This window comes from Manis pentadactyla, chromosome X (genome assembly GCF_030020395.1).
Source record: "Manis pentadactyla isolate mManPen7 chromosome X, mManPen7.hap1, whole genome shotgun sequence".
NCBI classification, from domain to species: domain Eukaryota; kingdom Metazoa; phylum Chordata; class Mammalia; order Pholidota; family Manidae; genus Manis; species Manis pentadactyla.
The window spans coordinates 95,897,700-95,924,976 of NC_080038.1; the positions used below are offsets into that span (position 1 = coordinate 95,897,700).

The 27,277-nt window shown below is 44.6% G+C and overlaps 1 protein-coding gene across 1 annotated transcript; it reads left to right on the top strand.

The window, feature by feature from the left end:
* Positions 1 to 324: 324 nt before the first annotated feature.
* On the top strand, positions 325 to 22,591 carry SRPX2 (sushi repeat containing protein X-linked 2). Its single transcript, XM_036919639.2, has 11 exons — positions 325 to 660; positions 2,324 to 2,542; positions 6,637 to 6,717; positions 13,693 to 13,884; positions 16,426 to 16,602; positions 16,911 to 17,037; positions 17,187 to 17,308; positions 18,386 to 18,565; positions 18,902 to 19,035; positions 20,862 to 20,983; positions 22,068 to 22,591. Exons 2-11 carry the CDS (start codon positions 2,461 to 2,463, stop codon positions 22,246 to 22,248), a joined length of 1,398 nt encoding a protein of 465 aa, XP_036775534.1. The 5' UTR covers positions 325 to 660; positions 2,324 to 2,460; the 3' UTR covers positions 22,249 to 22,591.
* Positions 22,592 to 27,277: the final 4,686 nt, after the last annotated feature.

Sequence of the window (27,277 nt, forward strand, 5' to 3'; positions counted from 1 at the left end):
CAAGAAGCACATGGCATTTTTTGTAAACAACATAATCTTATCAGAAACTGAAGTCCACTGAAATTAGGTCATCAGTGAGAGGGTTTCAAAGTGCGTCTGACCCTGTACCTGTGGATGGTAAGGCAACTCAAAGTTGGGGAATACTAAGGATTTCCAGGGGAAATCTCCAGAGATTGATAAAGTCAGCTACATTCTTCCCTTCTCCCTAGAGTTTGTGAAACTTCTTTTAATTCAATCCTGATGTCATGCTGAGTCATATAAAGAAGTGCTCTTCAGTGTACCACATCTCTGGAGGCCCGTTAGCCAGCCTCTGTTAGTCATTACTATACTCCGGGCTTAGGGCCAGCACCATTCACACTTTCCCCCTGCTCTGAAGCAGACGGACTGAGTTCCTCTAATATTTGTGCTCCTTCTCCCCCACTGCTCTAACACCCTTTTCTGAAGGAGAAACAGCTATAGCACTGGGGATAATATAGCTTTAAGGCAACTTTTGGCACATGCAGATATCCTAACATCTGGGCAGTGTTAACAGAATCCCGGAGGCCCGGACAGACCAGGAGCCACTTGTTCTAGGAATGTTAAAGTAGAAGTTTTTCCGACTGATGAGAAGAGCAGAGAGGAAGGAGAAAGAATAACCGAGCACAAACCCCCATAAAACAGGTAAGATCTACTGCTTAACCCCTCCACACTACACTGCCCCATTTCACAGCCATGGGGGATAAGGAGACCCAGGATCTGGGCAGCATGGCTGGAGGCGGAGGGAGTTCTTTTATAAACAAGATCATATGCTGCTTTCCTTTTGAGCCATGCCCCAGCTGCAGACACAGGTTTCTACTATCTCCCCTGCCCACAGCAGAGGGAGGGCTGACTCCAGTGAGTCAAGTTTTCAGTCTATGATTGAGGAGGAGGTGGGCAGGCAAGCTGTCAGACTCAGAGCACTGCGTCTGAGCGGAAAGCTTCTGCTCCATAACCAGGGGCTGCACGAGGCTGCATGTGGGAGAGGAGTCAGCAATTAGTTCCCCTCGCTGTGCATTTCCCCAGATCTCTCTTTAAATCTCTTCTTTTCATCCCTTTGTCCCCTCTTTCTGCTTTTATCTCTTTCCTTCCACTCTCACAGGTTTTCTTTTCTTCCTAGCTTCCTTCCCACATCTTTCCACTTTCCCTGTTTCCCAACCCCAATTGCTGTCACTTTTTCTCTATCCTGCTTCCTTGCCAGTCTCTAGACACACACTGAAGCCAAGTCACAGTGAACTGGACAATCGAATTTTTCCCCATTCTTGGACTTCTCCTGTCCCTGTGGGAACTCTGGCCAGAATCTGCCATCTTTCCATTTCTCTGTTTCTGGGACTGACTCCTCCCCTGAGCATGGCATTCCATTGAGAGCATGTGGGTGAATGGGTGCTTGCTGAGAAGTCCAGTGGTCAGTTTATACCAGTGTGCAGCAATTTTTAATACTGTCATTTATGAAGTATTTGCCTACTGGGAACCACAGACCTCTCATCCCATTAGAGTGAGGACAGGACAGGAAGTGAGAGGGCAATTGGTGCTTGCCCACCCTCTCCACAGCTACTTCAGCAGGTTCTTCCCAGTCCCGCTGACTCCCTGCTGCTTCTGCAGGGTGAAACTAGAAGGGACAGCTGGACCTGAAAGCCAGAAGCCACTACCAAACCACCAGCCCTCAAAACCCAATGCTAAGAACAGAGCCAGGGTATAGTTACTGCCTGAGAAACTAGAGAAGGGAGACATCCAGGCCGGGCCAATATGAAGTTGGTAATAAGAAGACCTAATATATAGTGATTGCTTCTCTATGTGCCAGGAATAATCTATCCTATAATGTAGACACTGTTATTGTTCCCGTTTTATAGATGAGGAAACTGAGGCTTAGAGAAGTGAAGGAATTTGTCCATGGCCCCGTAGCTAGGAGGGACAGACCTGGGTACACAACCAGATACGTGTAACTCCAGATTTCAAGCTCTTAGTCCATATGTGCTAGTGCTTTCCCAGATCAGTGGTTAGGGAGTACTAGGTACATGAATGATCTGGCAGCCTTTAGATAGCAAGAATCTCTCTTGGTTCTAGGAGACTTGATGCTGGCCCTTTCCTGATCTTGTTCCTCAGTGTCTCTCTCTATTCAGTTAGCCCATGGAACATTTGCATCTGATTTCACTAGGGTCAGTTGAGAACTGATAGCTTTATGTCCTTGTCTTCCTAGGAGAAAGACCATAGATAATGAAGAGTTTTGTTATTCTATAAAGTGGAAGATCCTTACAAAGAGGATGATATAACAGGCATTCGTTAATTGAAAAATCTTCTTTCCTCACAGATGCTGGATTTTAGCCTCCCCTCACTTTTGAAAGCTCATTGATGGCTGATTTCTGAAAGATATTTTCCTTTGCCCTGGTACTTCTGGCCACATACTTCTATTCTTGTCTCCCTAACCCACCTCCACCCCTTTCAAGGATGGCTTGTCAACTAACTCAAAGAGGAGCTCTCTCTCTGCTGCTCTTCCTCACTCCAGCAGTGACACCAACATGGTATACAGGTAAGTTCTGGGGCTGATGCCCATTATTTCTGGGGAAGGCAGAGCCTAGACCAAGTCTTAGAATTCGACTGAAATAAGAGAGATTTAAATGAGATGCAGAGAAGAGCTATTCTCCACCAAAAAGATGGTTAAACATTGCAACTGGCTACGTAGGGAGGTTTTTGAGGCAAACTAACAAAAGATATTTCAAAACAGGGTGCACCAGCATAACAGTGAGAAAGCTGGACAACATGGCTTTTGAGGCCACTGTGTCACCCCCTTCTGCATTTAGTTTCCTCCCTCCCTTTTTTCTTTCTCTCTCTCCCTCTTTCTCTGGTTCCCTCCCTTTCTCTCTCTCCCCCAGATCTTATTTATTAGCATGAGATTTTTGCAGCCCCTTGCTGCCGATGATGTTAAAGACAATACAGATCACATTCTCTTAAACAGGAATCCCCAGTTACTGCTGGCTTGTTCCTTACTACAGAGGGATGGAGATTTCTGGATTCCTGAATGTTTCATCCCTTGCCCCTGGAGATCTAGGGAATGGAAAAGGAAAGACTCAGCGAGGGGAGGGGAAAGGCGAGGGGGAGAAATGAAGGAAGGATAATGAGGAGGCAGACAGAGGTTTCTGATGGGGCCCAGCTGGCATTCCAAGAACTAAGAATATTCTGTGGCCTGCAGTGTCTGCCTTCATGGGGGCTGGGGAGCATAGGGGAAAGAGACAGGTCCAACCAATGAAGTGAGGAAAATATCCAGAGATGAGTAAATAACCAACTGCTTCCATCAGAGCCACAGTCATCACAGCTAAAATTTTCCACATGCCCTGAGCTCCTAGTGGGGGCCTTTGGCAAGAGCTTTGTTTGGAACAGCTGCATCAAGCTTTCAAACAAATATGCAAACTTCTTCCCCTCTTTGGCTTAACCTGTCTTTGTATGGGGTAAAGCACAAGGGCTGACACTGAGATGAAAAAATTCAAGTGAAGCCCTTGGCAAAGTATGCACTGTTTGGGGTTAGAGGAGCCCCGAGTGTCCAGGAGGTATGTGCAGCTGTGTCCTTCCCAGCCTCCCCCAGCTTCAGTTCCAGTACGCCAGACCAAAATCCAGTCACAGACCACAGTACCAAGGAGTGGAGACTAGGTGGCTCAAAGCCCGATTTTGGACACCTGTGAGAAAACCCAGGGGCTGCCAAAGCCTTTACCTTCACCTTGCCCAGGGTGGGAGCCAGGGCTGTTGGAGTCTTCAGGAAGGGGCAGGGTTTTTTAAACTTAGGTTCATGAGAAGCTCTCAGAGGGCTGTTTGTAAAGGTGGAATTCCCAACCTCTACAAGACTCACAGGGTCTCCACTCCTTTCGAGGAGTCCAGGCCAATGAGGTCTCTGACAGCCCTGCAAACATGCTCATTCTGGCCTCTTCTGTTCTTAGGAGGCTGCAGGATGAAAGAAATTTGGGAAATACCCAATAATCCTCCCCTGCATCACTAGCTCAGCTGTCTGAGTTTGCTTCATGGACTTGTTCATTCATTCACTCAACAAATATTTATTGGCCACTCACTATGCATGCAGCGCCATTTGTTAACAGCTTTAGCCTTGTCTTCAAACGGGAATGACCCAAGGAAAGCAGCCAAGTGTAGATTCAGGACTAATCAGAAAAAGGATCCAGGAATAATCAGCAGGGATTGGGAAGAGTTAGGAATACAAATAAAGCAAACAGTGGGTTAAAAGCGTGTATTGGTATGTCTGAGCCATTCAGGAAGTCGGCCTGTGTTTGTTAGCATAAGCCAAGCATTAGTGTGGATCTTAAAATCATTTTCAACTATCAGTTATATTTGCAACCATACAGTCATGAAGGGCAGTGCTTAGAGGGTCTGACTGTGCTATGGAAGGCAGTCGGAGGAAACCAGTACCAGACCACACTGTAACCACTGATTGAGCTGAAGCACCTGGTTGCTGCCCAATGCTGCTCAATTCTGTCCCCCCCAGAGCTGAGGAGGGACAAGCAGATACAGCAGTGTGCAGAGGGTGCTCCTCTAGCTTCTTACATCTCAGCTCAGTGTCCTAATATTTGCAGAAAATACCCAAAGACAGGCAAAGAGGGGAAATGGAAAGGCTCAGAGTGGTAAGGTGGCCCCAGCCCATTTCCATCACAAAGCAACTTGGCACTGATCCAGTTACCTTGGCATCCTGCTGGAGACTGTAATTATCTGACTGAGTGTCCCCCTCAGCTTTCCCACATCCCTGTAATTCTGGAATGCTGTAAAATGTTTGGTAGCCTTTGATCCCCCAAGACACACAGAGCAAATAAACCTACTCTGCTCCTTACTATCTGGGAGACCTTGGGCTGCTCCCATACCTCCTCTGAACCTGTTTCCTCATCTGTACACTAGAGAGCAATAAGGTTCTCTACCTCACTGAGATGTTAGGGTGACATGCATAGCACAGAGTATGTGCTCAGTGATGTTAGCAGTCATTGTGGTTGGTGATTATCATCCAGCCTCTGACACCCCTGTTTGCTCTTGTGGTAAACAGAGGCCTGCTCCCTGCTGGGCATTTCCCCACAAGCGAGCTCTGGAACAAGAATGCAGGGGGGGCGGGGGACGGAATCCTTTAGGGAATCACACACATCTGGCCTCCTGTTTATAGGAGCTATAAGGCTTGAGGCTAATACTGAAAGGAAACAGCGGACAACAATTCTGTGTCCCCCCCACGCCTCCTGCCTCCCACAACACACACACAGAGAAACCTCCCATGTGGGAAGAAAGCAAGGGAGAGGAGGCCTAAGGAGAAATAAAAGGAAACCGGAAGAACTGAAAAGGGAAAACAGAAAAAAATAGATAAATAAGGGAAGAGAAAAAATGAACTCTTTCCTTTGGAATGAGGGCAAACCAACAAAGCCATGATTTCATAAGGCAAACTTTCAATTTGATTCATTCCCTTGTTCATCAAGTTGGACTGGTTTCCCAATACCCCCACCCCCAGACTTGGCCTGTGGGAATGGAGGAGCTTCATCATGTAGTCCTCTGCTCCACCCTTCAGTGCAGGGGGCCCTGTGCCTCTGCCCAGAAAGGAGACAGGCAAGCTTGCGGTTTTACTGTTTACACAGGCCAAAGGGCTCCAGCGTTAAAACCCAGCCCTGTCCTGGAAGCGCACCCTCTCCTGGGAATGAGGAGTTTTCTGCAGACTCCAGCACAGGCTGGTTGCTCCATTCAGGGCTCAGGGAGGGTGGAAGGAGGGTTTCCGGAAACTTCACTCCGGAAAGGCCCAAGTTGTATTCCAATTAGCGCGCATTCATGACTGATTTCCTGCCGTCTGGTGGAACACACTGTTTAGTCTCCCAGACAGCCGTAGAACTGTTTCCACCAGGGCTGGGTCACTTAACGGAATGGGGGTGGATTGGGAATGCTCTCTATCTAGCTCAGCAGCTCCCTGCTAAAGCTCCTGCTAATTAGAAGAACAGGAAATTTCTCCAAAGGACTTTGCCTTTTTTTCCTCCAAACTGCTAAGGAGGTGAAACTCTTCTCATTCCCCTTGCCTTGTGAGCCCCCCCCCCCACCGCCCTTTGCCTTGGCATGCCATCACCAGCAATGACAACCAGGTCACAAAAGGCTGGTGCCCTGTGGGAGTGAGGGGGCTCTAGAAATTGTTTCCTTCTGAGGCTTGTGAACAGCCCTGTTGCTAAAGGCAAGACCCTTACTCAGGCTTGTTTTTTTCCTCTGATTTGGGACAATACTCCATCCTCAGAGCTTGGTCATCAGTGTCTCATCAAGGCTCATGTGCTGTATCAAGGAAGTGAGTCGTTTATAGCCCAGATTGATGGGATGGAAAGATGGTCAAGAAGTTTGAATTTTTTTCTTTTGGATAGAGGCCTGTAGCACCACCAGTAAGCTGCACCCCCTCACCCCAACCACAATCCTGCCCTCTCTGTCCCTGAGGTGTTGAGGTTTCCCCATAATACTTGTGCTGCTTTACAAGGAAGAGTTTCCCTCACTAAATATCCACCCTCTGCCCACCCATGGAGTGTCATGTCCTCAGGAAGGATCCAAGTCAGAAAGGGGGAAAGACTGGGAAGGACTGGAGTGAGAAATCAATATATCATCTTGATACTGTCCTCTTCATTCCAGGTTCAGGCTACTACCCTGATGAAAGCCACAATGAAGTCTATGCTGAAGAGGTTCTGCGGGCCCCGGCCTTAGACTACCGAGGTAATCCTCACTGCTTCTCAGCTCAGAAAGAATCTTTTGGGGCCTAAGACACAGGCCCTCCCTGAAACATCCTCATCCAGCTTGGCTCATATGTACCCAAACCGCCGGTCAGGGAATCAGGGATTGGGATTTCCAATCATGAACTTGTTGCTGACTTGCTGTATGACCTCTTCTCTCTAGCATTGAAGTTGCCCATCTATTATTAGTCTTTAAATATTGACTGAGTGCCTACTGTATGCCTAATCCTGTGCAAGGTAAGCCTATGGGTGATACAAAATCTGAGACAAGGTTTTGTCCCCCTTGAGGCACTTACATTCTACTGGGGGAGGGTGGATGAGTGAGGAGGCAGTAAAATTAGCACAAGTAGAGCAAGTAAGTGTGAAACTATGTGGTAGCAATATATGCAGTAAGAGTTAAGGAAAAGAAGGGAAGGAGTCATGAAAGATGAGATTTAAACCAGGCCTTGAATCATAGATGATTTTGAGAACTGGAAAGGGGAGGGGAGGGCATTCAGTGAAGTATATGACCACAGATACAGAGGTAAGAACAAACCCATTGGAGAAAGGAGCTAGGAAAAAACCAGCCTGACTGGAGGAGGCGGGACATGGAGAAAGTAGTAGAAAATAAAGTCGAATATAAAGAGTGAGACCAAATTAGGAAAGGCGCCATTATCTAGGGCCCCTTCTAAGGGGAGGCAGGAGGACTATCTGTGAAGAATGCTAAATAGCGATTCCTGCATTAGAAGGAAAGTTAGACTTAGACCAGGTAATATCTAATATCCCTTCCATTTCTAAGATTCTTTGTTTCTATGCTTTGCAAGCCATGCAGAAGACTTTAGCTGTTATGCTAGGAGTTATAAGGAGCCAGCTTTATGTTTTTGTCTGGGGGAGTGACATGGTAAATGGTAATTTCAGAACACTAACCTCATTATTGTGTACAGAAAGTAGGGGTTTGGGGAGGGGTAGAGCCTGGGTCAGGGGGATTCTCCAGGATTCAGTAACAGTAATGTTGGTTAGAGAGGAACCCCAGAGATGTTTCAAAAGATGAGATGACAAGACTTAGTGCAGATTTGATGTACCAAGAGGCTAAGAAATAAACAGATATCCGAAAGCATCCAGTGTGAATACCTGGGAGAACTCTAAGACTCTCCTCAGGAAGACAAGGTTAGGAAAGAAAATTGGTTTGTTGAGGTTGCTCTGTAGGCAGTGTAAAGTAGAAAGATGGAGCTTTGTGTCGTCAGTTTAAATGAATGAGCTGTTGAAGGGATCAGAGTACCAAGGTCAGAGCCTTAGAAGACATCTACAGATGTGAATAAGAGAAGAGGAGCCAACAAGGGTAAAAGAGATAGTAGTCAGCCATGTAAGAGGACATGAGGGTGTGTCCTTCATATTACAGAAGCCATGGGAGAAGAGTTTTAAGCAAGAAGAAGGGATAAGAGATCTACTGTGTCAAATATTGCAGAGACAAATTGGGGTTATTGTAAACATGTTTGGCAAGAAGAAGGTAAATAGTGACCTTTGAGAAAACAGTTTCAACGGATAAATGATCAAAGCTTTGGGTTCCTCTGTGCTCCTTTCTAGCTACGTTCTACCTATCTTCTCTCTGCCAAATAGCCCACCCACAGTGCCTCTCTGTCTCAGCACCCACTAACTCCTAAGCTCCCTACAGTCTGTTTCCCACTCACCCACAAATCTCCATGCTAAGAAAATATTCCCTGAAGACCACACTTCTCTCCCAGTGCCCAAATCATATGGTCCTTTCTTGAGCTTCAGTCTCCTCAGTCTCTCAGCAGCACTGAGCACATCTCTTTTTTTCAACCCTACTTCCTTGGGCTCCATGACATTTCACTATTCTGATCATAGCAGAAGCCAAGAAAGGAGATGGGCTCTCTGGTGGTGAAGAGGGAGAGAAGAGGCATGGATCTGAATTTTGGGCAACCCTGACCTATCTCCTGATCCCCTGGACAGTCCACTTGGAGATATCTAAAACTAAATTCTTTCATCTTCCCTGAGAAAGTAGGAAGATGACCTCCCTACTTCTGATAATTCTCTTAAGTAATTTTGATAATTCTCATCATTCTCTTAAAAATACCTCAATGTCACCTTTAATAGCTCCATTTCCCTCATTGCCTCTCACCAATCATTTACCAAGAACTGTCATTTCTTATTAACCCATTGAATTAAAACTTTTATTACTTCCCACAAGGATAATGGTGATTGCCTCCTGACTGGATTCTTTGACTCATGGTTCTCCCTTGCCCATACCTATGGCCCTTTGTGGCCATTTCTAACAGATTTTGGGTCTCAGTCTAGCTGCCTAGACTGACAGCTTATTATCTCTTATCTCCACATGAACCTAAGCTTCAGCCAGGCTTGTAGAAGTCTGTGCTGTTCCCTGATGGCTTTAGCCCACACTGAGCTTTCCCTTATCCAATCTCTATTCAATGAATATTTAGTGAGTCCCTGCTATGTACCTCTTCTGAAATAAATATTTGTTGTCTGGACCACTCATTTGGCATTCATTATGTACTGCCTTTTTGGTTTACTTTTTATTACCCTTCACAAAGTAGTCATCTATTCAACAGAAGAAGCCATGTATGACAACTCCACAGAGCTATGTAAAAAGTAGATGCCCAAGAAATGTTTACTGGCTGGTTGGCATCCAGGGAGTAGAAGCTAGATTACTATAGGAGCCTATAAATGGGAGATGTGGATAGGAAAAAGCAATATATACAAAAAGTACTTCAAGGGGTCTGGCAGCCCTATGATTAATATTAACCTGCCTCATTGGTTATTTTTAAAGTTGCATAAAGCCTTCAGAAGAATACAAACCACATGGTAGCCTTTGGCCTTGGGGCCAAGTGTCTCACAGCTCTTTGGGACTTAGTCTCAGAACATAAAACTAATTCAGTGAGATTATCAATGTCAAATGGGGAGAGGGTGGCCAGGAAAGTACAACCTGAGGTCCCAGCCTCCCCTGTAAAGTCCTTGTGACTTCATAATCCACAGCTCCACAACTCTAGTGCTCGAGACTTTCTGTAATTTGGGGGCTGTGTCTCCAGATGGCAGCAGCGTCTTGTTGCTTGAAGCACCGTGAGCCAGTAGCTGATTTAGAAAGTATCACTCACAGGGCTAGATATATTTCACACACATTGCATTTGCTTCTCAAAATAGCTGTATGAAACTGGCTTATTAGGCCGTTTGCAGATCAGGAAACTAAGCTCAGGGAAGTTAAATTTAGAGAGTCACAGAGCTTGGAGGTGGCAAGGCAGAAATTTAAAACCCAGGTCTAATTCCAAAACCATGCTATTCCAACTCTTTCACCAAAAATGCAACCCATTGTTTTAAAAAAAGATTTAGAAAACACGCGTTAACCAGTGAACACCAGATCATTATGTTAGAGGAAACTGCCCTTGTAGTTTGATGTCATTTTCATTAATCTTGAACTTCCTTTCATTCCCTTATCCTGACTCCTAGCTTGGAGTCAGAAATGCACCTCTGAAATATGCCCTCAGTCCTCTGGGCCCTCGCTATGTCCCCACCCCAGAAGATCACTTCAGCCCTGGACCAGCGGTTAACTCCGAGTTACCTGAAAATAATCACAGAGACAAGGCCCTTTCAACCACGTTGATAGCACTTGGCTTTCTTTATAATCCCTAAAAAGAGATAGGTAAATAACTGCAGATAGCAGAGGCCATGTGCCTTGTGTTCAAGTCCTAACTTCTCCACCTCCCGGCTCTCTGATCCTGGACAAGCACCTGTTATGTGCCAGTCATGGTGCTATGTATTTTTCAAGTGTTATTTCATCTAAATACATTGCATGTGTGCTGTGTAGTGATATGGGAAGATCTCTATGATACGTAGTTAAGTTTATTTTATAAAGGACTGGTGGAAAAAAACTCAACAATAAAAAAATGCTCAAGAATTTAAAAATAAGTAAATAAAAAGCATTGGTGGGAACAGTGGGCATAGTATGTTATTCTATGCATTAAAAAGAAAAGGAAAATAAGGATCAACACCAAGATTGGCTTTATATGCATAAAGAAACTATTAATAATGGTTCTTATGGGGGGAACCTAGCATGGTGCTAGCACACTGTAGATACTCAACAATGACCTACCAGATAGTCTCCCCATGTAGTGTCAGCTTCCTGTCAGCATTCTTTGGTTTGTTCAGCCAGTTATGGATTCCTGTAACTGTACTGTCACCTCGCCTATATTTCTTTATCTCGTCCACATAAATGGCATGAAAGGTATTCTCACATGCCTCACTCACTCACTTTCGCCTGCTCTGCCAGTCTGGAGACCATACCCCAAAAGGAAATGAGGTCAGTCTGAAATTACTTGTTCTTGAGGGCACCTGGAGATTACCACTGCACTTTCAAATTGCTCAGAAGCCTATGTTTACATATTCTAGAACACTCTGCTCTCAGTCCTGTCAGTCTCATCAGGCTATAGTTCCCAGAGGCAGCCTTCTTCTTCCCTCAGAGGACCTAATGTACAGCATGATGACTACAGTTACTAACACTACGCTGCAGACTTGAAATGGCTAGAAGGGTACATTTTAAGTGTTCTCACTACAAAAAAAATGCTAACTGTGTGAGATAATGGATGTGTTAATTAATTTGACTGCAATAACCATTTCAAAATGTATGTGTATATTAAATCATCCCATTGTACACCTTAAATATACACGATTTTTTTTTCAATAGATTGTATATCTCAGTAAAGCTGGGAATGGGGAGTAGGAAAGAACATTGGGATGGTGTTTGGGCTGTTTCCAGCCTTCCAATATGTTTTCTTTATGCCAGGATTCCCCTAGGCCAGAAAATTTGAACTTATTTACAATCACTAGGCCCTCTCTTACTGTCTCAGCATTTGTCCTGAGTTTTTGTTTTTCCCTTTACTATGCTTGCTTGTTCTTGACATTCCAATCTGATGTGTGTTTTCTTTGACAGAATATGGGCAAAAAATAAGGTGGGAGTGATTGTTGAGGTCCCAGCCTCCCATGGAAAGTCTTTGTGATGTGTACTGTGCCTGTGTAATCAATAGCTCTGCAACCTGAGCACTTCGAGACTTTCCGTAATTTGGAGAATGGTGTCTCCAGATGGTAGCCGTGTGTCACAGCCACAGGCTCAAATTTACCACTGGAAGCCACATGCATGTTGTTGCTCAAAGAATAGTTTTCTCACTGTCATCCGTCTTCATTCTCCAGCCGCCCTTAAGCAGAGGCTCTCGCCTTGCTTTGTCTTTTAGCTCCTGATGTGCTTTTTTCCAAAGCCCCCTTTTCTTGTTTCTTAAGATTCAGGAACCTAATGAGCTTATGTAGGGCTTTAGCCTTTCCGACCTCAGGCTAAAAGATCTCTGTCATTCAGTGTATGTATCCCTGGGCAGGTCATCCTCTGCCTGTTTATATGTGTCCCTTTAAAATCTGAACCCACTAAAGAGTCTTATGTTTTGTGTAGCTAATGAGGCATCTTATGATGCCTTTATGATTTACTGGCCCTATTTGCTTCTGTGCCCAGTACTGAACTGGGACCAGACTTTGATTTGCAAACAGCCTTCTTTCCAAACACATTCCCTTCTCTCTACCTTACATCTTTGTATTGTTTTTTAAGAATTATTTTAAATTCACATACTGTAAAAGCAACTCTTTTTGGTTACAGTTCTATGAGTTTTGACAAGATCATGGAGTCAGGTTACCACTACCACAGTACCAGTTTCATCACCTCAAAATCTTGCCCCTTGGGTCATCGCCAATCTCTGTCCCTGACCTCTGGCAACCACCGCTCTGTCCCTATATGTTTGCCTAATCCAGAATGTCATAGCAATGGAACCCTATTGTCTGCAGCCCAGTCTGGCTTCTTTCACTTCACAAACTGCATGGGAGATTCATCCACGTTATTGTGTTCTATCAGCACGTCCTTCCTTTGTATGGATAAACCACAAGTGGGTTTAACCATTTGTCTACAGGACATTTGAGTTGTTTCCAGCTTTTGGCAATTGTGAATAGAGATTTGTGTACGGGATTTTGTATGAACACAGGTTTTCATTTCACTTGAGTATGTACCTCAAGTGAGATTGCAGAGACTTACAAGTATATTTGTTTACCCTTACACAAAACTACCAAAGTATTTTCCAAAGTAGCTGTATCATTTTGTATCTCCTCCAGCAATGTATGAGAGTTCTAGTTTCTCTCCCTCCTCACCAACACTTGGTATTACCAGGGGTTTTCTTGTTTTGTTTTGTTTTCAGTTTAGACCCGTTAATGTGTATATGACGGTATCTTGTTGGGGTTTTAATTTGCATTTCTCTAATGACTACTGATGCTGAACATCTTTTATGTACTTATTTGTCATCAGTATTTCCTCTTCAGTGACATGTTTGTTCATGTCTTTTGCCCACGTTTTAATCGGATTGTTTGCTTTTCTACTGTCGAGCTTTGAAAGAGTTCTTTATATATTCTAAAGACTAGTCCTTTGTCAGATACATGGTTTGTAAATATTTTCTCCCAGTTTGTGCTTGTCTTTCATCTACTAACAGTGCTTTTCACAGAACAAAAGTTTTTAAGATCTCTTTGCCTGGGCTTAGATCCCAGGGATTTTCTTTTATGGCTTTTTTTTTAAAGTTTTATAATTTTATTTTTTCACGTTGAAGTTCACAATCCATGTTGAGTTAATTTTTGTAAAAGGTGTGAGCTTTAGGTTGAGGTTATTTTTCATTTTCTTTTCTTGTTTCCTTTACTTTTGTTTTTGCCTGTGGAGCTTCAGTTGATCCAGCACCATTTGTTCAGAAGGCTGTCTTTCCTTCATTGACTTGCTTTTGCACTCTGTCAAAAAGCATTTCAACATACACACTTATGTGGGTCTATTTCTGGGCTCTCTATTCTGTTCCATTGACCCATGTGTCTGCCGTTTCACCAGTACCACATTGTCTTGATTACTATATTTCTAGCTTGTTTTCTTCTATTGCTACAGTCCCCCGATGGTGTTATACATTAAATATCCAGGATGGAGAAGCCACATGCTACTCACCGAGGGGAGGAAACTATCACAGCAGCCTGGGCACTCGTTGTGAGCTCTCCTGTGACCGAGGCTTTCGACTGATTGGTCGGAGGTCGGTGCAGTGTCTGCCGAGTCGCCGTTGGTCTGGAACTGCCTACTGTAGGCGTAAGTGGTTTGTGCATATGCTGACATGTGTGAGAGAGGTCAGCCAGCCAGCCACTGGGGGTGTATGCCTGGAGGTCTTACTGTACCCTTTGTCAAGTGCAAATTGAGAGTTTTCCACCAGCCCAACAGGACCTTTCCCCATCCTAACACTCTAACTCATTTTCTCTCCCTGCAGTTATTGCACAAGCAATATGTGCATTTAAGGAGCAACCAGCCCTTCTAGCCCAGGGGCCCAGGAGTGCATGGAAGGCTTGGACCTGGGGCCTGGCATGGCCTGGGCCTTCCTCTTGAGCTCTCAAGGGTGTGTGGTCTCACACTTTTTCCCACTTGTGTTAAACTGCTGTAATTCCTGGTCTGAGGCCTTAGAAGGCCTTGGCATTGAAGCTGTGGGGTATCTGTTATTCTTCATTTTCTTCTGAAAGTTAAGAAGAATCCCTAGGGCTAGAATGGGGGGCTGCTAATCCATATACATTCCAAATCATGGCCCCCTCAGTTCCCACATCCCTACCTCTTACTCAAGCACTGTGGCTGACCCCGTTTTAATAGCTGAGCTTTGTCTGTCTATCTGTCCACTACTGAATGCCATTTGTAGCTCACCAGGCATGTGGGGCCCTATATCGGTAGCTTCAGGAGTTCATTCAATTCCTCAGCTCCCCCCAGTCTGTTTACACACTAATGGATAGAAACATGATTGTGTGTACATGAATTTAGTGTAAGTGGAGACAGACTGCTGAGCATTTAGAGAAAAATGAAGTTGGTCAGAAAAGCTGCCATGGAGGAGAGAAGGAGCTTGATATACAGAAAAAAGGAAGCTCCCACACCCCTCTCTCTGACTGTGATGTATTTGTTTAGGACTTAGACCCCATCGTTTCCAAAATGAATTTGAATTGGGGTTGCAAAATTAAAATAATGTAAGTCTATAAATGAACATAAAACCAGTTAAAAGAATGGAGATGTACATATTTCCAGGTGCCTAGAATGAGTCAATTACTGTATTGGAGCACTGAATCTGGCTTTGTCCTTCCTCCTAAGAGACTAAAGGGCAAACACTTTGGATCTATCATTTTCACTGTCATACAATACTAAGAAGACAAATTCATCTGAAAAGACAAACCTTTTTTCCTGGCTCTGATTTCAAGGTCAGTTTTGCATGGGTCTATACATAAAGGATACTAGAAAACATCAACAGAATAATCACAAGTTTGGTTTGGCCAAGAGATAAAATTAATATAGTTTATATAGAACCTTTATTCAAAGCTCCAGTAATTGAATTTACACAGGGCTAGAACTTAGCCAGCCTGTAGGAATGTATGGCTAGCCTGCCTCTCTTAAGTATCAGGTATCTCCAACTGGACTTTGGGGAGCACAGGCTCACAATCAATTCAAGGAAGTAGCCCCCACTTCTGGCACATGTTTTGTCTAAAGTACATGGATTCCTCTTTTAATCAAATACCATCAAAATCTGGCCCTCCAGGCACTGGTCTGACTCATATCTCATGCAGCCAGAGGGCCAGCCCACTGCCCTCTGGAGCTTTGAATAAAGGTTCTATATAAACTATATTAATTTTATCTCTTGGCCAAACCAAACTTGTGATTATTCTGTTGATATTTTCTAGTATCCTTTATGTACAGACCCATGCAAAACTGACCTTGAAATCAGGGCCAAGAAAAAAAGGTTTGTCTTTTCAGATGAATTTGTCTTCTTAGTATTGTATGACAGTGAAAATGATAGATCCAAAGTGTTTGCCCTTTAGTCTCTTAGGAGGAAGGACAAAGCCAGATTCAGTGCTCCAATACAGTAATTGACTCATTCTAGGCACCTGGAAATATGTACATCTCCATTCTTTTAACTGGTTTTATGTTCATTTATAGACTTACATTATTTTAATTTTGCAACCCCAATTCAAATTCATTTTGGAAACAATGGGGTCTAAGTCCTAAACAAATACATCACAGTCAGAGAGAGGGGTGTGGGGGCTTCCTTTTTTCTGGATATCAAGCTCCAGTAAGTGAGCCTCAACTGAGGCGTGCTGGGGGTAACCCTGAAATACACTCAAAAAGGAGCCTTGGATTTGCACAGGGGCAGCTAGCATTTGAGCAACAAAAGACAGAAACAGCTGCTGTGGCCCTGAAAAAGCCCAGAGGTTTATGCACATTGTCTCTTTTAATCTGCACAACAATCCTGTGAAGTATCCATATTTTACTGAGGGGAACACAGAATCAGAGATGAGGTAACTTGCTCAAACTACAGAGCTAGTAAGAGACAGAGATGGGATGCAAACTCAGGCGTGATTCTGAAGTCCATGCGCCTGGACAAGTAATTCACTTATTTACGGACCCCTCCCCCTAAACCAAGGCAGCTGTGCTTTATAATATGAAAATAAAATGGCAGTTAGGAACCAACCTGTTAGGGCAGTTCTGGGTAGGGTTTTCTGTATCTTATGCTCTCTCTCTGATATGGTTCTCCCTGTGCTAGATGCCCAGGCATCCCCTCCAGAGAGTCCCATGGGCCCCTGAGCTTGCCACTTGGTTCTCTCCTAGAGGTGAGATGCCACGCACTGCCATTCATCACTAGTGGCACCTACACCTGCACAAATGGGGTGCTTCTTGACTCCCGCTGTGACTACAGCTGTTCCAGTGGCTACCACCTGGAAGGTGACCGGAGCCGAATCTGCATGGAAGATGGGCAGTGGAGTGGAGGCGAGCCTGTATGTGTAGGTAAATGCTGGTCACTCTCAGTTGTCCTGGTGCAATGAGCCACCTTGGCATTATAGTATCCACGAAGGATGTGGAATTCTCACTGCAGAAGGCATTCCTGCTCACTAGGAGGGTGGCACCCTCGGCACAGGCTTAACAAAGTGATCCCTGGAGCTTCCCCTGGAGCTGGGCTTCCTTCCCCACATTAGTGGAGCATCTTGAACTGAAAGTGCATTTTTTACCTACCCAGTGGTGTGGTATTGCCTCTATGGGTTCCCTCCAGGGAAGGCAGGGGACACGAATCACCACTTGGTTTCTGACCTTGGCAGACATAGATCCCCCCAAGATCCGCTGTCCCCACTCACGTGAGAAGATGGCAGAGCCAGAGAAACTGACAGCTCGAGTATACTGGGACCCACCCTTGGTGAAAGATTCTGCTGATGGTACCATCACCAGGTGAGTAATAGACACCCCTCATGCCTCCCAGCATCTTCTCCCAGTGCCCACCCTGAACTGCACAGGCTGAGACTACAGTGACGATGCACCCCAAGCCCCAATTCTAAGAGGGTCTTTTCTCAGTGGCACTCTCACCCTGTCTTGTGCAGGATGACACTTCGGGGCCCTGAGCCTGGCTCTCACTTTCCTGAAGGAGAGCATGTGATTCGCTATACTGCCTACGATCGAGCCTACAACCGAGCCAGCTGCAAGTTCATTGTGAAAGTACAAGGTCAGAAAGAAATCTTCCATTTCTGCATGGCTCATTATTTTTGCTCTACACTGACCCTCTCAATGCCTACCCCAACCCTCTCCTCTCTATACCCGAAACAAACACCTCCTTTGTATGGAGAAGGGGAGAAAAGTTCACTAAAAGGGATCGTTCAGGAAGCCTGCATTACACGGGCATGAACATATCTCAGAAACCCTGACTCACCAGCAACACGTTCTCCTCCTAAGTCTAGATAAAATTCACAAAGATACTCTATATCCATTTCTTGTCTTGGCCTTCTCATGAAATCTAACCCATGTTTCCCCTCTGCTGGAATCAGGGCTGCTGGCATTAATCCTGACACTGCCACCTTGTTTTGTGCCATATTGTTTTGCTTTTTTCATTATAAAAATAATTCGTGCTTATTGTCAAACATTTGGGAAATAAAGAAATGCACAAAGTAAAATAAAAAATAGGTTACTGCATCATTCAGAGGCAATTGTTAATCTTTCGGTATTTTCCTTCTAATTTTTTAGCTACATGTAGTTTTGTTTTAAATATAGTTGAGGTCATACTGTATATCCAGTCTTAGATCACTCCTTTTCACTTTTCATGAGAACATAAGTAATTTTGCTGTATTTTAAAAATATCCTTCAGAAATATGCTTAATGACAGCCTAATAATCTACTTCTAAGTATCATCCTTTACTTAACTCTTCTCCCACTGATGAGTATTTAAGTCTCCTCTGGTTTATTTTTGATATTCAAAAGAATTTTGTAAGGTGGTCCTTACACAGGGTGTCCACAAAGTCAGAAAACAAAATGGCATGTTTTTTTACATATTGATAAAGTCTCCTGATGACAATATGTTTACTCACCTGTGCTCCCAGATTTTATAAACACCTTTGTCCACATTTCAGATTTAATTCCTTAAGAAAGGAGAATGCTGGCTCCATCCTTGGCCACCATAAACACAGAGAAGCCATGCATTCTAATGGTTCTAGGTCTCCTGGTCTAGAATACCCAGCATGGGTACTCTCTTAGGCTTTTCTTCCTAAAAGAAATGCCAGAGCCCCTAACTTGAACTCTTGTCTGACAGTGAGACGCTGCCCCACTCTGAAGCCACCACAGCATGGTTACCTCACCTGCACCTCATCAGGGGACAACTATGGTGCCACCTGTGAATACCACTGCGATGGGGGTTATGAGCGCCAAGGGACCCCCTCCCGGGTCTGCCAGTCCAGCCGCCAGTGGTCAGGGTCACCACCCATCTGTGCTCGTGAGTGAAGCCGTGGATGGGGAGCACGGACATGCAGATCAGGGCTGCCTTGGGGGAGCCCTGGGTGTGGCTCAGCGGTGCGGTAGCAGTGTGTATGATGTGGGAATGGGGGCTTCTGAGATGTGTTTATTTTAAGGGCCAATGTTACCCCATGGAATACTCCTGCTCTAAGAAGGGCTTACAATCTCCAAGTGTTCTTTCAGGATTTCTTCCAAGAAAAGGGAGAAACAACCAAAAAGGGTTAACCCGAAATGCTGGAACTCCTCAAGACATTGTTACCCATGCTGGGATGGAGGAGAAGGCTGTACTCTGACTGGCCGTTTGCTTGTACCCTAGCCATGAAGATTAACGTCAATGTCAACTCAGCTGCTGGTCTCCTGGACCAGTTCTATGAGAAACAGCGACTCCTCATCATCTCAGCTCCTGATCCCTCCAACCGATATTATAAAATGCAGATCTCTATGCTACAGGTGAGACCCACTCCTCTAATTAGGGCTTAGCTCCTGTACATGACCTCTAACCCACGCCCATTACTCTCTCACCTTGTACATGACCTCTAACCCACGCCCATTACTCTCTCACCTCTTCCAGATCAGTGTTGCTCTTTCTGCAGCACAAACCCTACTTCCTCCAACTTTTTATGGACTACTGATCAGTTTTACTGTAGACAAATTTTGCGCATTTTAAAAAACTGCTGTTTTACCTGAAAACGCAGTGGAGTCACCGGAATGGTGACTTGCAGGGCTTGGTTAAGGATGGGAAGGGAGTATGGCAAAGCACTCTGGAGAGACTTATGAGACAGGTATAATCAAATGTAAATGTTGGGAATTAATTATGCTTATTATGCTTTCAAGGAATAATAGCACTAACAAACACTTAGATGGTAATTGCTATATAAGTATGTGCTTTACACATATTCCTTTAATTCTCATAACACCCCATATAAAGTAGGTACTATTACTGTCTGCATTTTATAGGTGAGGAAACTGAGGCATAGAGAGATGAAGTGATTTGCCCAAGTTCACTAGCTAGTAAATGACCAAGCTGGGACTGAACCAGGCAGACTGACTGTAGGATATGTGCTCTTAACCACTACTTAGTAGCAGAGGAGAAGGAAACATGTGCTATTTCAAAGTAAAACAAACAAGTTGCAATGCGATTTTTAACATACTAAGAGATCCTTAGCCAAAGCCACTTGTCAGGGAGGGAGAGGTGGATAGCCCAGAATAGCTATGACCACTGGGACTATGAAAAGAACAGACTAGCTTCTTGAAGAGCACTGAGCCTCTTCAAGTGAGGACTAAGAGAACTTTTTCTGAAGAGCTTCAAAGGGCTGGATACCCAGGTAAAAAAAGAAGCTGTATAAGAGGTTTCTAAAAGTTGAGTTTGAGAAGTTGCCAGATTTAAACCCAAAAGGATCTAGTTTCTCCAGGGATCAAAGGCAGACAAAGGCAGACAATCCCTCAATCAAAGCTTGAACAGAAAACAAGAACAAGAACAGGAACCGGACAGTGAGGACAGTGCCTCGGGGTCATGACCAGAGGAGCAGCCCGAAGATTAACCAAGGGCTGGGGCACCAGGGACTGTTCACTCCCAGTATAAACCTGGCTCCAGGGACCTGGCAAAGCGGCGGCCCTGCAGGATGAGGCAGGACAATGAGCCAGGGTGCCTTGCTCCATTCAAGGAAAGCAACAAAGGACAATGAAAGGAGCACTGGCACTACTCTGGAGAATCCTGGAGACCAAGGGAAGGGCCTGGCCATGTAGCCTAGTGGTAACGAGCAGGTACTGGGAACAGGCAGCCTCAGTCCTCAGTTTGAATCTTGGCTCTGTGTCTTATTGTCATGCAAATTTGGGTAAGTTACTTTCTCCTTTACAGAGTAAGAATGATGCCACCTAACTTTTAGGGATGTTGTGAGGATTTAATTGTATTATTCCTATAAAACATTAGGTATGTGTGTTCAGTAAATAGCCATTATTATCATATTATCATAGCCATCTGTTAAGAACTTATTTATGTAGTTTAAAACCAAGGCAAAACTAACAAGGAGAGATGATGTTCCTGCAAATTATCAATTTACATTTCTTTTTTCTACCCCACAGGGTGTAACAGATTTCATACACTTCATTAGAGTAAAGGAAACAGGGTTAGGGAAGAGGTGGTAGGCCCCATGGTGTGATGGGTGAGAGAGAGGCCCCTCCCCACACTCCTCCATGTAGTCCCAGGAGGACTCAGCTACGTGGACTTAGGTTTGAGTCTGAGTATGTGTTCCATAAAACCTTCTCTGCCCTCCCAGCAATCCATCTGCGGACTGGACCTGCGGCACGTGACCATCATCGAGCTGGTGGGGCAGCCACCTCAGGAGGTGGGGCGCATCCGGGAGCAACAGCTGTCAGCCAACATCATCGAGGAGCTCAGGTCCAGACTGGGAGGCCACCTGGGATGGGTGGGCAGAAACCCTAGGCAGGACACTGGCAACAGGAGTGTTGTGGGAGAATCAGCAGACACTTCTCTGTCGGGGCACTCCTTGTGTTTGAACTCTTTGGATGCATTAGGTAAGACCAGAGAGGGGCAGGACATCAGGATCAAATGAGGGGCTTAAAATACAGATGAACAGGCCCCACCCCAACCCACCTCAGGACTGTGCTTTTATAAGGTACCACAGGGGACAGAAGCACAGCCAGAGCTGAGAGGCAGACCCCAGCAGCACCCAGAGGAGCCTCTGAGCTTGTTGTCTCATGGCCCCATCTCTTTGCCTTCAGCCTCCAAAGGAGCAAAAGGCATCTCCAGGCACTGAAATTGGCATCATACCCATCTGCCCTGGGGGAAGACAAGACTACAGTGACAGATTGTAGGAGTGGACTTTTCTCATTATGTATCTGTTGTCACCCCTCCAACGTCTCCATATATACACAAAGCCAAGAAAGCTCTCCCTGCTCTCTGTTCTATAAACAAGACCTGCCTCTAGGGCTCAGTCTCAGTGCAGACTGAGAAATTCAGTACCAGTTAGGTACCACTCAATGGAAGGAGGCTGTGAACCTGCAGTTGCAGATAGAAGAGCTGACCAAGTGATATTAGTCAACCCCAGGGCTGCCATGTATGGGTGAGCAGGTTATGCTCAGTCCAACTCTAGAAAACACTAGCCATGTCATGGTTCATATTACTGGTGACCCCTGGAGTTATTATGTGCATCCCACATAGCTATATGTGATAGTCCTGCTTTTGGGGGCCTATGGGAGTAGTGCAGCCTAGGAAGAGCAAAGCCACTCTATCTGGCATGAGAAGGGGCCAGCTCAGCAGAACTAGTTGCACAGAGACAGCAATGCTACAATGTGAACAAAAATAAAGGGGCTTGAGATAGGTGGTGGAGGGGATGGGGACAAAGGATTGGGTGGGGAAGGAATTAGTCTGTCGGTGGAGCTGTGAAAGATCAGAGAATAGTAAAGCCTGGTGGAATGGTGCCCAGACAAGGTGTCACACCACCCTGGGTTCCTCTCTGTAGGCAATTTCAGCACCTCACTCGCTCCTACTTCAACATGGTGTTGATTGACAAGCAGGGAATTGACCGGGAACGTTACATGGAACCTGTCACCCCTGAGGAAATCTTGACGTTCATTGATGACTACCTACTGAGCAACCAGGAGCTGATCCAGCGCCGGGAGCAGCGGGATATGTGCGAGTGAACTTGAGCCAGGACATGGTTGAGGTCAAAGGAAAAGCTCCCTTGCTCAACTGAAACTGGAACCTAATAAAAGGAGGAAATGGTTTCCCACAGTTCTAGGGACAGGACTCTGAGGTGGGTGAGGCTCACCAGTTCTGGGACATTTCTGGGCATCTTTTTAGGGCCTTGTAATAGTTTCCCTCAGCAAGTCTCTGCTTTAAGTAGCACTGGAGGAGCAGAAGCAGCTAGGTAGGGACAGAGGACAGGGCCTGGGCAGCTGATTGTGGGTAGGTCTTCGTTTCCTAATCTGGGCCACTACCCAGCTCTCCAAAGTCTTCAAGAGAAGTAAATCCTACATTCATTCACTTAACTGGCTGTTTTAAAAGGTCCCTCTACCCCTGAGAGACAGCAGAGGGCAGCAGCATCACAACAGACAGGCAGAAGGCTGTAGCAAGTGTAGCTGAAGTTTCCTGAAAGGTTAACTGTGTCCTCTGAGGTGGGGGGAGCCTCAAAACATTCTTAAATTTGCTTGACATTTTCCCTTTTAGGGCGTTGGACTCCAAATGTTATGTTAATCATTGCTTCATCTCAGAGTCCAGAAAAGGCTGCAGTGGGAGGGTTCTTGGGAAGAAAACTCAGGCCAGAGAAGACTGCTTTCTCCTGGGCCCTCCAGTTGGCTCATGGGCAACCATCTTTTCTTATTGAGCCTCCAGTTTCCTAGAAAAAGGTGGCAATTACTGTCCTTTCCTCAGGGAAACCTCAGCTCATGATCTAGGAAACCTCACCACCAGCACTACAAGCCTCTGTGAAACTAAACAGTGGAGAAATTTGGCCTCGTGTACTAACTCACTCAGATAATCACTTTTAAGAGATGAGCACAGGGCAGGTGGGAGCTGTGGCAGCACACAGTCAAGCCTTAAGAGCCAGGCCTTAAAGTGAGCTTGAGGCCAGGTGGTTGTGAAGAGGAGCCACACTCAGACCCCAGTTCGGGCTTCAGCTGCACTCAACGGTGTGTCGGTGTTTGGAAAAAAAGCATTCCTCCCTGTGCTGCAGAAAACCTTCTTTTCTACACTCATGGAACCCAGTGTCATAGTTCAAATCCAGCAGCCTTTCTCCCAAAGCTTTTCCCAGGGGGTCGTTGGTGGAAAATTACAGGGGAGAAGGGGGCAGGCTGGGTGGAGAGGCAGAGCTAATGACGCTTCAGCATCCTCTGTATGCCAGGGGCCGTTCTAAACATTCTATCAATTGACTGAAATTTTCACAAGAAACTTGTAAGGTAGGTACTGTTATTAGTCCCATTTCACAGATGAGGGAATTGAAGCACAGAAAGGCTAGGCAACTTGCCTAAGATCAGACAGCTAGTAAGTGGCAGAGCTGGGATTTACACACCAGCACTGTGGCTCCAGAGTCAAAGTTCTTAAACATTATGCTTTATTGCCTCTACTTTTTCTACTTTTCATTTAAAGACAACTGACAGCTCCAAGCAAGGAGAAAAAACATATATATATTCTATATATAATCCTACTCAGACACAAGACTCAGAGTGGGATAAAGGAGGAAAAGAGGGAAATGAAAGGCTCTCAGCCCAAGAAAATTCACTTTCCAAACCAGACTGATGGGACATAAATCATGAGCCCAGAACATATGGGGGTAGTAGTGAGTCAGAGAGGAGCTATTTCCACTGAGGGTTTAGTAAAAATCTCAGTTTAAAAATGCAAAACAAAAAGCTAGGCAGTTTCTCAATAGAACAGGACATGCAGGAAATGATCAAACTTGGAGCAAAAAGGTCCCTTCACCCACTTTCTTCCAGGGGAACGCAGGAGTTATGAAAGGCAGGAGGCAAGTTATGGGCAGAAGGCAACAAAATAATGGGTTAAAGTGGTAAATCTCTGGTCAGACAGGGTCTGTGGCCCCAAAGGCAAAGACTGCAAATCAGGCAAGATGAATGCCCTTCCTTATCTTGACCACTAACATTTTAAGTGGCAAGCCAGGGCATGCTAGGAGGTCTAATGCCCACATGATAGCATGAAGAAGTCCGCCGCTTCCAGAACAGAATTCCCACCCATGCCTTACTCTCACATATAGACTCCTCTACCTGAAAAAAATTCGACAAGCTTGTGTTTCATTTTATTGAGCAGTGTTACAAAACAAAATTTATCCAAGTGAATTTGAAGATCTAATTGGCTTTATTAAGTGATTCATGAGTCAGGCAGCAACTCCCCTTGCAGAGAGAGGCTCTGAGGAATTGTATAAAATGGAAGGTTTTTATAGATATGAGGGTGGAGCAAAGTTATTAGGCAAAGGAAAGAAGGGATTGTTTGGGGCCAGGTCACTTTCTCTTAGGGGAAGAGTATGGGGTCTTATGACAATGATCCCACCTTCTTTCAGGGAAGATGGTGAAGGCTCCTGGGATGATCTTATCAGTGATGCTGACCAGACGATTCCTTGACTGACTACATTTCAGAGTACATTGAAATTGTAATTACGTTCAGTTATTATGTCCCACTTTGGTGACTTGGCAGAGCAGAAGTGAGACCATGTTGGGCCTGTGTCTTTCATTTTAACAGTAGTCAAGGCAAATCTTGTTTTCTTCAGGTAAAGTTTTACTATAACCTCCTTTGGATTATGATTCAAAAAAATCCCAACTCTTAAAGTCAGGGAACGAGGACAGCAGCAGAATCAGACCCACAAGCAGACCCAAAGGGGCAGCCCACCCGCACCCTTGTACAAATGTGTTTCTGTTTTCCTCTCTGCCCCTTACCTCTCCCTCTGTCTGTCTCTCTCACACACAAGTTAGTCAGTCAGTCAGCTGGCTAGGTAACATCCAAAGCATTCTGACTGGACTACCTTGTAAACTAAACTTATTTCTTTGGGATATTTTAGTAGACAGGAGTTGCCCCATTCCTTTGGACCTTCACCCAGAACACATATATCTTTCTAGCAGGAGGCAGCATGGTACGGTAGGGTCAGACCTTGATTTAAATCCCAGCTCTGTTGTGTAATAGTAGGCTTAATTTTCCTCATCTGAATAAGAGAAACATTCCTACTTCATAATGTGCTTGGAGAAATTAGGGAAATAATATAAAACATGCCTATCATAAAGCCTTGTATGCAAAACTTATTCAATATGTATGAATGTCCTTATTCTATTTTATTTTTTTATTAAGACATTATTGATATACAATCTTATGAAGATTTCACATAAGCAACATTGTAATTACTACATTCACCCATATTATCAAGTCCCCCCCACACCCCACCACAGTCACTAACAGCATAGCAAGATGCCACAGAGTCACTACTTGTCTTCTCTCTCACACTATCTTCCCTGTGATGCCCCCACACCATGGGTGCCAATCATAATGCCCCTCAGTCCCCTTCTCCCTCCCTCCCCATCCATCCTCCCCCACCCCCTCCCCTTTCGTAACTGCTAGTCCCTTCTTGGAGTCTGTGAGTCTGCTGCTGTTTTGTTCCTTCAGTTTTGCTTGGTAGTCATACTCCACAAACAAGGGAAATCATTTGGTACTTCTCTTTCTCCACCCGACTTATTTCACTGAGCAAATACCATCCAGCTTCACCCATGTTGTTGCAAATGGTAGGATTTGTTTTCCTCTTATGGCTGAATTGCTTCCATATCTTCACTATTGTAAATAGTGCTGCAATAAACATAGGGGTGCATATGTCTTTTGAATCTGGGATCTTGTTTTCTTTGGGTAAATTCCTAGGAGAAGAATTGCTCGCTCAAATGGTATTTCTATTTTTACTGTTTTTGAGGAACCTCCATTTGCTTTCCACAATGGTTGAACTAATTTACATTCCCACCAACAGTGTAGGAGGGTTTCCCTTTCTTCATATCCTCACCAGCATTTGTTGTTCCTAGTCTTTTCTGTTAGCCATCCTAACTGGTGTGAGGTGATATCTCATTGTGGTTCTAATTAGCATTTGCCTGATAATTAGCAATGTGGAGCACCTTTTCATGTACCTGTTGGCCATCTGAATTTCTTCTTTGGAAGTGTCTGTTCATATCCTCTGCCCACTTTTTATTCAGGTTGTTTGCTTTTTGGGTGTTGAGGTGTGTGAGTTCCTAATATATTTTGGATGTTAACCCCTTGTCAGATATGTCATTTATGAGTATATTCTCCCATACAATAGGATGCCTTTTTGTTCTACTGATGGTGTCCTTTGCTGTACAGAAGCTTTTTATTTGATGTAGTCCCATTTGTTCATTTTTTATTTTGTTCCCTTCCCCGAGATGTGTTCAGAAAAAAGTTGCTCACGTTTAAATTTTTGCCTATGTTTTCTTCTAAGAGTTTTATGGTTTTATGACTTACATTCAGGTCTTTGCTCCATTTCAAGTTTACTTTTGTGTATGGGGTTAGACAATGATCCAGTTTCATTCTCTTACATGTAGCTGTCCAGTTTTGCCAGCACCATCTGTTGAAGAGACTGTCATTTCGCCATTGTATGTCCATTGCTCCTTTATCATATATTAATTGACCATATATACTTGGGTTTATATCTGGGCTCTCTATTCTATTCCACTGATCTATAGGTCTGTGTTTGTGCCAGTACCAAATTGTCTTGATTACTGTGGTTTTGTAGTAGAGGTTGAAGTCGGGGAACATAATTCCCCCAGCTTTGTTTTTCCTTCCCAGGATTGCTTTGGCTATTTGGGGTCTTTTGTGGTTCCATATGAATTTTTCAGCATCTATGGCGATGATCATGTTATTTTTTGACCTTCTTTTTGTTGATGTGGTGCACGATATTGATGGGGTTTTTAATATTGTACCATACTTGCATCCCTAAAATAAATCCCACTTGATCATGATGGATGATTCTTTTGATGTATTTTTTAATTCAAGTTGCTAATATTTTGTTGAGTATTTTTGCATCTATGTTCATCAGGGATATTGGTCTGTAATTTTCTTTTTTTGTGGTGTCTTTGCCTGGTTTTGGTATTAGAGTGATACTGGCCTCATAGAATGAGTTTGCAAGTATTACCTCTTCTTCTACTCTTTGGAAAAGTTTAAGGAGGATGGGTATAAGGTCTT